General features: G+C 42.5%; 2 protein-coding genes across 5 annotated transcripts in view; one reads left to right on the top strand and one right to left on the bottom strand.

The window, feature by feature from the left end:
* Window positions 1–1918: 1918 nt before the first annotated feature.
* dkk3a (dickkopf WNT signaling pathway inhibitor 3a) lies at window positions 1919–6345 on the bottom strand. Its single transcript, XM_086106918.1, has 6 exons — window positions 5995–6345; window positions 5832–5891; window positions 5602–5694; window positions 4049–4193; window positions 2965–3100; window positions 1919–2295 (listed from the first exon to the last, which is right to left on the bottom strand). Exons 1-6 carry the CDS (start codon window positions 6187–6189, stop codon window positions 2208–2210), a joined length of 717 nt encoding a protein of 238 aa, XP_085963044.1. The 5' UTR covers window positions 6190–6345; the 3' UTR covers window positions 1919–2207.
* A 493-nt stretch (window positions 6346–6838) lies between these two features.
* mical2a (microtubule associated monooxygenase, calponin and LIM domain containing 2a) overlaps window positions 6839–14181 on the top strand; it is a 38534-nt gene continuing 31191 nt past the window's right edge. For 2 of the 4 annotated variants that reach the window (XM_086106909.1, XM_086106907.1), the window contains exon 1: window positions 6839–7401. The gene's annotated coding sequence lies outside the window, so the exon portion shown is untranslated. The remainder of the gene's footprint in view (window positions 7402–14181) is intronic. The other 2 variants (XM_086106908.1, XM_086106910.1) reach the window with 2 other exon arrangements.

Raw genomic sequence — 14181 nt, 5'->3', positions numbered from 1 at the left:
CCTCAGTTTTTCTTTCTCAAAACTAGACAACTTCCAACTTTATGCTCGAAGTGCCTCACACCAAGCATCACAGCTGAAAGCGACCAGTGTACAAGGGATCAGTGACTAGTTTTCATGAGTCGCGAATCATCTGTCATTGCTTTTAAAAACTTGAATTGCTGCTAAACAGTGTTGCACAATCACGTCATTTCATGTGAGCTTTCCTTATCTGTAGCTGATCTGTGAATGAGAAAGCGAGACGTGGAGCGTCTCTGTCTCGGAAATACACAAGTACAGTAACTGTATGGAACCAACAGCCACTCTCCTTTTATGTCGCTACTTTTGCTCTCATTCTAGGAGTAAAACTTCTTCCTTGACAATCACGCCTAAGTTTAAAATTTAAAAAAGAAATAGTCAGGTTGTGTGGAACAGTTTTGCCCCTGCAGCAACTCTGTACACACGCCAAGGTCACTTGCCAGATGTCTGGCAGGGGACTGTGCCACTGGCTTTTTACAAAATGTATTATTTTTAAATTTGTTTCCATCTGTTCAGTTCGATTGCTTTCAGTGTGTGGTGGAACTATGAACTGAAATCACCTCATGTGGTCCATCACCAGGATTTTTAAAACAAACCCTTTTTTGAGCTCACAATTCAAAGAAAATATACAGTATTTACACTAGTATAAAAACTCATGGAATTCTTCCGTTGATAAACCTGTATGACACAGGCGGAGCGTGTTTGACACTCCTCAGCAAAACATGTGCCCTTCAGTGACGGGTTGAGAGGTCTCTCAGTACTTGACCCAATTGGTGACAAATACACAGAGAGACGAAAACTAACCTCCATCAGTGGTTAGAGTGTCCTTCCTTAAAGTTCCCGTCAATCCCCAGCAAAACAGGCGCCAGTCAGTGATGGATTGATGGACCTTCCGTTAGTTCTCATGTAATGCCCACCTCTGCAGAAAACCATCATTGATACTGCCCGTAAGGAGAAAAGGTCTCATAAAGAAATCGCAAACGAAGCTGCATTCTCACTGTGCGCTGTATCAAAGTACACAAACAATGTTAAGAGGAACAGGAACACATGGTCGAAAAGATGCACAAGTGACAGGGACGAAGACAGCAGCCTTGAAACCCCAAGTACTCTTTTCAGAACAAAGTCAGTTTTGCGTTTCAATTGCAAAAACAACAAACAAAAAGTCAAACTGTTTAAAGTCCGGAGTGAAGTTTCCAGTCTGTCATGCGTTGGGGAGCCATGTCATCTGCTGACGCACAGCTGTCGACCAGATCAGATGTCATGGAAAATTGTGACAAATATTTCATCCAAAATTTTTCACTTCAAGGGTTTTGATGACAACAAAATTCTTGTCATATTTGTTAAAAGTGAAGAAAAAAGAAATAGCAAGGCACATGATGAAGCCCACTCGAATTGTCTTTGTGAGCAACAAAGTTGTGCACTGGGCTGGATCTGTCCGCGGGCCTTAACTTTGACACCTTTGGCTGACTGGAAAGTAGCTACTTGCATGCACAAAACTTCAAAATATTCAAATTTATGATGTGTTGTGGGATACATGCACAAATCCAATCCAATTGGCGTATAGCAATACTTGAATAGTGTTGACATTCTAAAAGATTTTTTCAACAATTGTTTGCACTCTGGTTGTTAGCTTGCCTTGCATTGCACAAATGCATAGTACTAAAGTCTTTAGTTAGGACTTGCCTCTCAAGGTGATTCGTTTTTAGAAAAAGAAAATTGATGGATCTTACTAATTGGTTGTACAGCTAAGAATTGGTGAGTATTAATACATACACAAATGGCCTCACTCATTCCTGATGTCAAAAGCAGAAATGTCTTTCCTGGTTTTACTACTCCACTGGGGTATACTGTATGCTCTGCTGATTACATTCTGTGGGGAAAATGACTGCATTTCCAAACAGCGTGCGGTACAATTTTATTGGTCTTACAGTGTAGTGTGTGAAGCTTCAGTGCATAGTTCAAGCAAGGCTACAAACACTTCATGGACCTGATGATGAGGACTGCGCTGAAAAACTTTTCACCTCCAGGCCATTGAGCTTGTCATGCAGTTGACAGACTTGTCAACCTCTGGTAAGCAAATAAAACAATAGACTTTTTTTTCTCCATATTGTGTAGCTTTGTGATATTTGCATAGCGGAATTGAGCAGTTTCTTGGGGTCCAAGGAGAAATATTGCGATGTGAATGAAGCATTTTAGAGGATGTAGTCTATGGCTGAGTACAGGCTGTCTGTCAGATCCTCTTCGCTCGAGTCCACCAATTTAAGGCACATGGATCCCCGTCTGGCAGAGGGGAGAGAAATCAATTCCAATCTCCTGGGAGTGGCCAACTTGTAATATTTTGCAAATTCCACAGCTTGACTTCCAATTCACTTTCAATATGTGTTCCCTCCATTGCAGCCCTTGCTGTGACCAAAACATGCATCGAGATTAAAATGCATCTTATGTTACTTGGAAAACACTAAATTCATTCCATGGGTGTGAATGGGGATGGGCTGGCAACCAGTCCAGGCTGTACCCCGCCTCTCGCCTAAAATCAGCGCACCCAAAACCCTAATGACGACATACGCTTTCTAAACGATGGGATAGCGAATTTTAAATGTACCGTTATTAAAATCATGTACCCCCTGTGACCTTTAGATGACACTAAAGCAATACAAACTACGTGAATTGTGAAGCTGTTTTTAAAATGATAATAATCGGGGGGCTGGTGTTCTTAAAAGGGGCCCACAATGTTACTGAAACTGCTGCTCACATTTTCTCTTGAAAGGGTCCCTTCAGTATAGACTTTTACTTTTTTTTTTTGCATTATCAAAATATATATTATCAGCAACCTTTATTGAAAATAGTATCAAATTAAATGTATACAATACCGTATATCAAAAACTGAAGCCAAAAGTTACACACAAAATGAATGGAACACAATTTTGCCATGAATGTATGGATGCTCACCCCATATGCTGGCAGTGGAGGTCCCCAGCACAGGGACAATGTTTTCTGGGTGCGTCTTCCTCCATCAGGTGGTTGGAGGTAGGAAAACATTGCTCGCGGTCAATTGGCTTAGCGGAGCAGACTGGGAAGAGGAGGGCTGAACACAACATGTAACAACATCAATACTGTACATGCTTTACGAGAGGCTGTCAGGGATGTAAATCAGTAGATCCTCTCAGCCACTATTGAAAGGCTTGCACACATGACTGAAACACTCTCGTACAAAAAAATGCGCATTTCAGTGTATTGTACAGCATGTTTTTTTTCCAATATTGTGTGTGAGAGGGGAGGAAAAGATTTTGCATGCAGTACTAACATGTTCTCATACACTACTGAAAAGCTCCCTCTCACACTATTGAAAGCCTTCACAAACACTACTGAAACACACACCCAACTGAAAGTCACATACCAGTGAAATGCTTTCATAAACTACTGAAATTGTCTTACACACACTACTTAAACTCAACTGAAATGCTCACCCACTCCTGTAAACGTTCAATGCATGCAACTGAAATGCTCTCTTTCACACCACTGAAATGCTTTATGCATGATACAAAAACACTCTCATTCACACACTACTGAAATGTTCTCATTACACTCGCTGAAAATTTTCACACTATTGAAATGCTCTCATGGCCACAAGCAAAACAAATTTCACAACTGAAACATGTATTTTTGTATATTTTACGAGTGCATTTCAGTAGGATTACAGTGTGACAGGGTTTCTGTTGAATCACAGTGCTTCAGTACTATGCATGACCGACAGTAAATTCAGTTGTGTGTATGAGAGTTTCGGTAATGTGTATGGAATGAGAGCGCTATCAAAATAATAGTGTGTGAGAGTGTTTCAGTCATGCAAGCAAAATAATTCAGAAGTCTGAGACCGTTTCAGTAGTGTATGCGAGCCTTTCAGTGGTATATAATCTTGAATTATGTCCACCTGATAACGATCCCGATCATTTCAGATAGATTCGTTGGAAGATGGAGACATCTAAAACAGGCAGGATCGGGGTTTGGACACAACTAACTCTTGAGTGAGGGTCACCTGCGTGGAAGGCGCAGCAGAGGTCCGGGCTGCAGTGTGCCTGATGCTGACACGTGTTGCCGGCTTGTCCTTTGGTTGCATTTGGACTGCACTGGCCCCAAACACACAACTGGACACCGCAGCACTCCTCATCCTCAGTGCAGGACTGCAATCACACACAAGCATCCTAGTATGCAGTATGACCTTACTGGTTCACTACTGTGCTGCACTTGTAACACTACTAGGCTCAACTAGGAAGCGTAGCATGCACTAGTAGCCTCCTTGACCCTGTAAGCAGCATCAAAAATGCCCACTAGTACTTTTTCGTAACTAGTAGCATGTAGTTGTCCTACTAGTGTGGCAAAGTTGCCCTTCTAATGTGCAGAAATGTCATGCAGTAATGAAAAAAAAATGTCTAGTGTGCGCTCATCATGCGCTGAATTGTTTTACTTGTGACGACAGAGTGTACTCGTAATACCATATCCCATATTCTTGATATCTAGCTGAAGAGTAACGTCCTCAACAATAACACAACTCAGTGTACTAATGGAACTAGTGCAGTGCATCTTAGTTATTTTCTGCAACGCCCTCCCTTTGGAAGAAAACATTTTGCGTCCTCACAATTCTCCATGACAATAATACTATAATTTGTCTATAATACAGTATTGTTAAAAGTATACTTCTACATAACATTGTATCATGGTTAACATTAAAGAAAACAAAAAAAGAAATATGGATCAGCTTACATACATTTTATTAACATTTTTTTAGTCTGTCAGAGAAAAGATTTGAAGTGCATCAACTACTGAAATAAACACACACACACAAATCTGAATGGTAGAGTGCCACTGCCACCTACTGTAGTGGATGTGCAATTTCACTCATAATTCTCATTTGGCGTGTTCTACAGATCACGCGTGCCCGCTCTGGCATTGTGCTGCGCCCATCTTAGCTTCCTCCGTCGGGGGCCCCACCTCACTATATGAGAAGGACTGAACTAGGGACATTATAAAATTCCACTATAGTTATCAGCCAGTGCTTGACTAGTAGCACAAGTGTGCAATTTTGCCTCACAAGTAGCAAGCAGTTGTCCCACTAGCATGCCAAAGTCTCCGTAGAAATGTCACTCAGTAGTAGGGAAGAAAATATCACCAGTAAGAACCTCATTCCAGTAGTCTGCCCTAGTCACCCTACTAGTGTACTGAGTTTTCTTACTCGGAGGGAAAAACAAATTCCTAGTGCATGGACTGATATTGAATAAATGCTCAGAGAACTTAAAGGAAAGTAAGACAGTTGTCCTACTCATGCTCTCAATTGTGACATATTTTAATATAATTTAATTTCCATATCATCATACATGTTTGGTCGTTATAATTTTTCTTTACAAGTTGGGTTTTGTGTAATCTGTCGGTTCTATACCCTCAGTCAGGCACACTGGAGGTCAATTTCAAACATACCACCAATAGCAAAAGTGTCGACTGACAAGAATACATTTTTTTCATTCTATTCTCCAACAATGTTGACAAAGCGCCCACAAGCACACCAGTTGAAATCATCGGGCCCGCTTCACTCACCATGTCGGTGCCTTTGCAAGGTTGACATTTGGAATTGTGCTTATCGTGCAGACAGTACCTCTCCTTCCCACAATCCATAGTAGTGACGCAGCCCTAAACAGACACATTCACAACTTTGAATGCCTCATTCTATGATGTAGCTGATCTTTTTGTGTTTCCATATTTGAGGTCAAACTACATAATTATTTTTTAATTGCACCCATGTATAAACATGAACATGAAGTACTCACAGTGTCAATATGGTTGTCCTCCTCAGTTGACTGCATTATTGCTGTCGCAATGGTTGTCTCCTGTGTGAAAGGAGACATGACAGAGACAAAGTAACATCACATCATATCTTTAGGACACATAAAACCCACCATGCATTCACATGCTATGCCATTTTTTCCTTACTTTATGTGGATTCCTTCGCTGGTCCTCGGCCAGTTGCTCCACTTGCATAACTGTGCGCTCATCCTCCTGCATGGAACTGCCCAGGATGAGGTGGATTCCTGGATGCACCAAATCGGGCAGGATGCCATTGCAGGGCACCAGCAAAGTTAAAAGTAGAAGGATGGCTTGCATGTTTGCACTCAGCCGCATCTTCATCACGAGTACAAGGCTGCTGCACTCGGAGGAGGAAGAGGAGGGCAGGGCTTGATGCTAAACCTCCACTGCGTCACATGACACTGCATTGAAATGCTGCATCGTGCACTTCCTGATCAATATCTTGTTTTCCAATTTTTTTGTGAATGTAGACGATATCATAGAGACCCATAGCGTAACAAAAGCAGATGTTGTTTTTTTTTAATTTATACTACTTTTTCAATACTAGAAACACCTCTCTATATTTTTCTATTTGTATTTTTTTGTTCTTATTTTATTTCTCTCTCTCTCTCTCTCCATCTATTTTCCGAACACCCTGAACCAGTTGCATGTTTTTGGGAATGTGGGAGGAAACCGGAGTATCACGCAGGCCCGGGGAGAACATGCAAACTCCACACAGGAAGGCCGGAGCCGGGATCGAACCCATGATCTCTGCACTGTGAGGTCGACGGGCTAACCACTGGTTCACCGAGCCACTATAGACAAATAAGGGAACGAAAATGGTTCCTGTACTGTTTCTAGTTCCCACCAGATGGTGCTATTCACAACAAAACGCTGCCATCCGCTGTTGTTTTCCACAGTCTGACCGCTAGATGGTGAGACGTCTCATTTGTTGGAGTCCACGCTTGATTGAACTACTGTCCTGTCTTCCGCGTGCTACTGCCGCCGACCGGGCCGCTCTGTTGCTGATATGCTTGGAATGTGACAGTATCGAAAAGCGAGCTGGCGTCATGTGTCGCACGAACGTCATTTAAACATCATAATCGTTCCGGTTGCTCTGATATGAACTGGTTTGAGGATGCGTTCAAAGACCGGTCAGGTGTACGAATTCGTATACGCTCTTTACGCTTGCAGTTAATGATGTGTTCAAAGACCTGTCTGTTGCTCATATTCAGTTTGGCGTTGAGACAGTCTAATTCAATTTGAACGAAGACGCGGTCTCCCGTGGAGTGATAGCTGAGCTATCCCGGCCAGAGGCGGCAGCTGTGGGATGTGTCCACGTCCGAGCGCCGCCCTCACACACCGGCTGACGTCCAGCACGAAACACCCACGAGTGAAGTTGCCTTTTTTACTCGGAGTGTGAATTGTGTTCACGTCATTGGAACCGCCGATTGTGAGACACCTGACTTTGTTGTTGAACTTTTCTCAAGGTTTCATCAGCAGCAACAGGTAATTCGCATCCTGCTGCAATGAAAACATCTACACTTGACTGTGGTAAGGCGTTTATTGATTTATTGGCATTGTCGGTCTGTGGGTGGGTCTCGGCTTCCCGATTAAAAAAATTTACTCTCCTTCCTTTTTTTTCTGCTGAGGTGGTTATGCGCCGTAAAGCGCCTCTCTTCTAGTTCAGTGAAAACCGGACAAACTCTTGTGTCCACCTTTTGTTTATTTATGCATTATTAGTTTTTTAAGAATGCCTGCTTTAAATCTATGGAACCCCGCTTGAGCATGTATTTAATATCATTAATATAAAAATGGATGTGTTCATGTACTAGTAGACAGACACTTTGTCCTCACTAGTGGGACAACTTTGGCATTCAAGTAGAACAACCACATGTTACTTGTAGGTCAACTTTACAATACTGTAGTGCCTGTTTGCCTCACTAGCAGCATCATGTAGTTGTCCAACTAACAGTATGCCAAAGTTGTTCTAACAGCGTCCCGCATTGCCATTCTATGGTGGACCTAATGTCTAGTAAGGCAATCATTCTACTAGTATGTGGAACTGTCCTAGTAGTGATGACAAGTGTACTAGTACATGGACCTGAAGCTGGATATAAGCGATAGCTTTCTTTACAAATTAATGCATCGTCTGCCCAGTATTTGAGCAGTTTTTACATCACCCGCACAGTAGCACCTCTCACCCTATCAGTAGTGGTGGTGCTGGCATCCACACACTAGTCTCCAAAGAAAGGTGTGATGTTGACAAGCTATTCTGTCAGCTAACCCAATGAAGTGACAAGACGCGAGGTCAAAATCCAGCTAAAGTGCTTGCAAAACTCCCTCACAGTAACCACAGGTCATGTTGTGCTGTCGTCAAGATGACAAAATAATAGTACCATTCAAAGTCCATCTGATTAACCAACCCTTAATAAAGTTTAGATGTTCTAGTAGGCTATTTCTGGAATTTCCTGACAAGTTAATAAACCAATTATTTTAAATAAATGTTTATTCATCACACTCATGCTAAGTTGGAATCAGGACACACCTGTCCCGATTTAACGTGCCTCTCATGAACCCTGCTAATTTTCCACTTTTCTAATAGACCTTTCCTGAAATGTGCTGGCAATTAATCAAACAATAATTTGCTAAAATAATTTCACTTCATTCCATCCATCCATCATACCTGCCACCATTGCCTCTGATCAACACACAATTCACCTGTTCTCGGAGGCTAGAAAACCTCGGCTCCTGGTTTCCATCCAAACCCGTGCTGGAATCTTTGATAAGGCCTTGAACAAAATGTTTTTTTAAATGTAACCCTGCATTGGTTGTGCAGTATGACTCAGTCAGCGCCCCCACATTTTTCTGTCTGGAATGATTCACATTTTGTGCAAGATAAGGCATCATATGTTGAGCAACCTATTGCTTTGTCAAGCACTAATTTTGTGTTTTTACGGCAAAAGTCTTCCATTGGCCTTATTTTTGATTCATTCCACAGCAGAAATGCTAGAATCCAAACCTTGTCCAACAGCCTGTGTGATTTACTCTTGGATACGATCACCTCCTGTGTCCATAACCACTCAGCTGCTACCACAGTATTTATGGCATTTCCTCCAGTCATTCAAAAGAAAGTTAGGGTCCATTAAATGTTATTATAATAGCCGTCTGCCATTATTTAATGGCATTTATCTCTGCCAAATGGCTGCTGGGCTTACGTTCTGCACATGCTTCGTGATTACTTGACTGTTTTCCCTCTGATTTACATCCTTCCTCTTCTCAGTACACTACTTGCTCGGAGCAAAATTAATGTATGTAAAACCTGTCAAAAAAAAAGCTACAAAGAGATCTTGTAGAACTAGAAACTGCTGTAACAACAATTTAGTTTACATTTACATTACAGAAGAGAACCTCCCACCCCCAACAAAAAGAAAATATAGTGCTGATGGAATGTAGAAGTGAAACCTTTACAAGGAGCCACCTAGACTGCACTTTGTTATGCCTGTCTTGTGATTTTTATTTTGACAAGACCAGCTTTACGGCTTTTGAAACTTTTACCCAAGTGTGAATGAAAATGACAAGCAGCTCAATAAAACTACAAAGGCGTCCACTTGCATGAATCAAGCGGGCAGGAGTGACAAGTAAACGAATCCTAAAATTTGAGTATTGAAGACACCGGTCATGCTGTGGGTGAAGTGGATGAATGCAGTCACACAATGTGTTTCATGCGGCGCAATCAAGTGCTCGTGAGTGAAAGCTTGTGCGTGTTACGGCCAGGGAAGTGGTGTAAACCGTCTCCTTCCGCCCTGCAATGTTTCCTTCCTTGCTCACTGCATGTCACCAAAATGGACTTGTGTACAAAAAGAAAAAAAAAATCAACCAAATTGTGTACAAAAAGAAAAAAAAAATCAACCAAACAAAGCTGAAAAAAAAATTGGTGCCGAACATTGCATAGTTATGATCACCACTGTTGAATAAACCGCATTATCTTCTGGCACATAAGGAGTAATATCCACTGTAGATTAACATGATTGTCTCTGGATGGTAATGCAATAGTTTTGAGTTACTTTCACAAAAAAAGACGTTGTGACCGATTGATGGAACAGTGAAATGAAAGGCCTACAAAACAAACAAAAAAAGTTCTCGTCACAATACAGTATCGGACAAATAAAGTAGTCCTTTACAAAAGAAGAACTTTCAATCCTCCATGGGATTCTATCTATAGTCCAGAAAAAAATATGACATTATTATTATGATTATTGTTGTAAATAAAATGATATACTTGAGATGTGTAATAAAATATGATTGCCATGAACTGACACATTAAGGATTTATTTTGAGAAAATAGACTTGCTGTTGATTGCCTGCCAACAAGTTGAACTTTGTCCAATGTTTGTATCTTGTTTACATGCTGTCTTGTAGATTGCTTTTATAGGCCATGTGTTGCAACCCAATAACACTTGTCTATTCTGAGCCGGCCTCAAATCATTGTTGACTGATAAAGTCGTCTATTCTTGGCAAACGGTTGCACCGTTGCCCCCCTTTACTGCTATGGAAGTTCACATAAAAGATTCCCAACAGACCTAGCATTTACTTTCATTATCCTGTAACTGTTTGGTCCTTGGCATCATCTTATGGCATCCTGGTGCCCGGGAACTATGTTGAAGTGAGGGTGGGGAGAGCTTCATTTAGTCAGGCCTGAGCCATGTCTAACTGAAGAGTAGTGTTTTGTCTCGATCTCCTGCCATCTACAGGAAATAACAGCAGAAAATCTTGAGGGCAGGTGTCAGTTACTCATGGACTTTGGATAGATGGTGATAGCGAACTTCACAACAAGCAGCAGGTTGGCAGTAGCGAACAATTCTTCAAAAAAAAGAGGCCAAGTGCTTTCTCACAAGATCCTGGATTTATTGCCACTTCCAGTTAAAGTTTACCGTCCAAAGATTAAAATGAGAGAATTACACATCGTGGATATAACCAAACCACATAATTTGCCTTTCCACTTAATGCTAGCACAAAATGCAAAATACCATAGGTGGAATTATACCCAAAATAAGCAACACAGTGTGACTGGACATTAAAGCATGATGCTTTACTTGTTACATTCTATTTAGTGAAGTTATTACTGTATGTTTGTATAAAATACAATGCTGTTGACTGCTGTTTTTTAGTGGTATTTTTTGGGGGGGGGGCTTGAACCCATCCATCCATCCATTTTCCGAACCGCCTGATCCTCACTAGGGTCGCGGGGGGTGCTGGAGCCTATCCCAGCTGTCTTCGGGCAGTAGGCGGGGGACACCCTGAATCGGTTGCCAGCCAATCGCAGGGCACACAGAGACGAACAACCATCCACGCTCACATTCACACCTAGGGACAATTTAGAGCGTCCAACCAGACTGCCATGCATGTTTTTTTTGGAATGTGGGAGGAAACCGGAGTACCCGGAGAAAACCCACGCAGGCCCGGGGAGAACATGCAAACTCCACACAGGGAGGCCAGAGCTGGAATTGAACCCGGTACCTCTGCACTGTGAAGTCGACGTGCTAACCACTGGACTACCGGGCCGGGGGCTTGAACCAATTACAGTAATTGCATTTCCATTCATTTGAATTTGTTTTTTTTTTGGGTTACACTATGAAAATGGTTACGGAACAAATTAAAAGACAAGGCACCACAATAGTTCATTGCGTGCCTTTCGTCACGTATTTCAGGACTGTTGTAAACCGAGAGCGTCTCTGTGTCTATTGATTCGTGCTTCTGTGTGTTCCCTTCATTTATTAAAAATAAAACATACTGTATTCATGAGACATCCCCTGGAGTTGTCGAGACACTCTCCTGATAACAGAGCTGAGATAAAATAACACTGGTACCTTCTGTGACCTTCATGTTGATGGACGGAGCTCGTTGGCACCGTGTTTGCTTATCAGGCCAAAGGGATGGTTCCTTCCTGGTTTTCTAAGGCCCAGTCTGTAATTACGTGTGCTGGCTGGCTGGCTGCGTGTGTGTGCGTGTATGCGTTTCCCAGCACTCCCGATGTTTTCCTTTGTGCCGTCAGCTTCCTATTGTATTCTCATGGTGATTGCGTCACTGCTTGCTCACTTGATGATCGCGTCTCTGTCGTCTCCTCTGGTTTCTTGGAGTCCAAGTTTCTGTTGATTGTCTTCATTTAGGGTGTAACTGTTGGGTCAACTCTGATGACCTCTTCCCTAACACTACTATTCTCATCTATTGTGTCCACTATTTAATTTGGACGGTGTACTTTATGTTACTCTGTAGGCTCTGCATTCCCATTTAAATGTCCTTCAGAGTGTTTGAATGCAGCCAAAAGTTATCTGCAAGGGAAAAGAAGCATAAGGTTTACGTAACGTCTTATTTCCTGTTGGGGAGCGGGCCTTTTGTTGTCCAGTAAGCCTTATAAGAAGGGCACAGTATATCCACACAAATATTTGTTTTAGCTGCTGTGTTATTAAATTGGCAGATTTGTATTTGATAACAGCTGGCACATGCAAGGATGGGTTACGAGCTAGCTTGCTAGACAGCTAGCGAGCTGCCTTGGAGGATTTGCCCATGTTGAAATGCTATAAATAGGGTGAAGTCAGTTAGTTGATGACCTCGTCAAGCAAAACAATGTTTGTCCCTTCCATCGTTCTTTTGGGGGGGGGGGGCACATGATGCTGTTTCACACAGGTCTTCCAGTCAGGTTTCAAGACGATGCATAGCACGGAGTCAGCCCTGTTACGCGTTTCTAATGACATCCTCCTGGCAAATGACTCTGGAGACCACGTGTGTCTAGTTTTATTGGACTTAACTGCAGCATTTGATACAGTGGATCACAGTATTCTGCTGTCTCGTTTGCAGCACTTGGTGGGCATTGGCGGCAGTGCTCTTGAGTGGTTTAGGTCCTATTTAGCTGACAGAACCTTCTGTGTCAGCCTTGGCTGCTCTGAGTCACGCACTGCTCCCCTGTCATGTGGTGTTCCACAGGGCTCAATTCTGGGGCCTCTGCTGTTCTCGCTGTATCTGCTCCCATTGGGTTCCATCTTAAGGAAACATGGTATTCCCTTCCACTGCTATGCAGATGACTGCCAGATCTATGTCCCACTGAGCAAGAAAGACGCCTTCTCATTAAGGCCACTCCTATCCTGTCTGGAAGAAATCAAAACCTGGATGGCACAAAATTTCTTGAGATTCAATGAAAAGAAGACAGAGGTGATATTGTTTGGTCCCAGTGGCCCTTGTACATTCCATCCTGTAGACTTGGGCCCCCTGTCTCCTTATCTTAAGTCAACAGTCTCAAACTTGGGCCTTAAACTGGACAGTGATTTCAAACTCGATCGGCAAATTGGTGCCGTTGTTAAATCCAGCTTCTTTCACCTTAGACAGCTGGCCAAAATAAAACCTCTCCTCTCACATGAACACTTTGAGATGGTAATTCATGCCTTTGTCACATCCCGGCTCGATTACTGCAATGCCCTTTACTTTGGAGTCAGCCAGTCCTCCATTAAGCGCCTTCAGCTGGTCCAGAATGCCGCCGCTCGCCTCTTGACTGGTACTCGTAAGAGGGAGCACATAACTCCTACTCTGGCATCCCTTCACTGGCTCCCCATTCATTTTAGAGTTATTTTCAAGATCCTCTTATTTGTTTTCAAATCTCTGAATAATCTCGCGCCACCTTACCTCTCTGAGCTCATCCGCCCCTACACACCTGCCCGGCGCCTCAGGTCTGTGGACCAGACTTTATTAGAAGTACCAAGAACTAAACTGAGGCTCAGAGGGGATCGAGCCTTTTCTGTTGCTGGTCCCTCTCTCTGGAATGACCTCCCACTAAACATTCGGCAAGCCTCCTCGCTGCCCATCTTCAAAACCCTCCTCAAAACTCACTTGTATTCTTTGGCATTCGACTCAGCATGACTTAGATTTGTTCTTGGTTTTACTGTTTGGTGCTTTCTACCGCCTTTATTACCGATTTGTCTTACTGTTTATTGTGCATGTTAAATTGCTCCATGTACAGCACTTTGTATGCAGCGATGGCTGTTTGAAAGTGCTCTATAAATACTGTTGACTTGACTTGACTTGACATGACATGTCTTTTATGCTCATAATGTACTTGGATTGTGGTTGTCATGTAAATGACCAACAATCTGAATTGGAATTGTCTCAATTCCCTCGGTAAGGATATCTAGTACCAGAATATAAAGACTGAACTGTACAATGACGTACCGAAACCCGTCTAGTAGGTATTTTCCATTACATTATATTGCTTCATGAATGATTTGCTTTATAGACTGAGGGACTAATGTTGTGGCCAGTCAGTGTACAGACCCAATAAAATGT

Source organism: Hippocampus guttulatus, chromosome 3 (genome assembly GCF_054856545.1).
Source record: "Hippocampus guttulatus isolate MCC_2025c chromosome 3, RoL_Hgut_1.0, whole genome shotgun sequence".
NCBI lineage: Eukaryota > Metazoa > Chordata > Actinopteri > Syngnathiformes > Syngnathidae > Hippocampus > Hippocampus guttulatus.
This window is presented reverse-complemented; position numbering and strand designations above follow the sequence as displayed.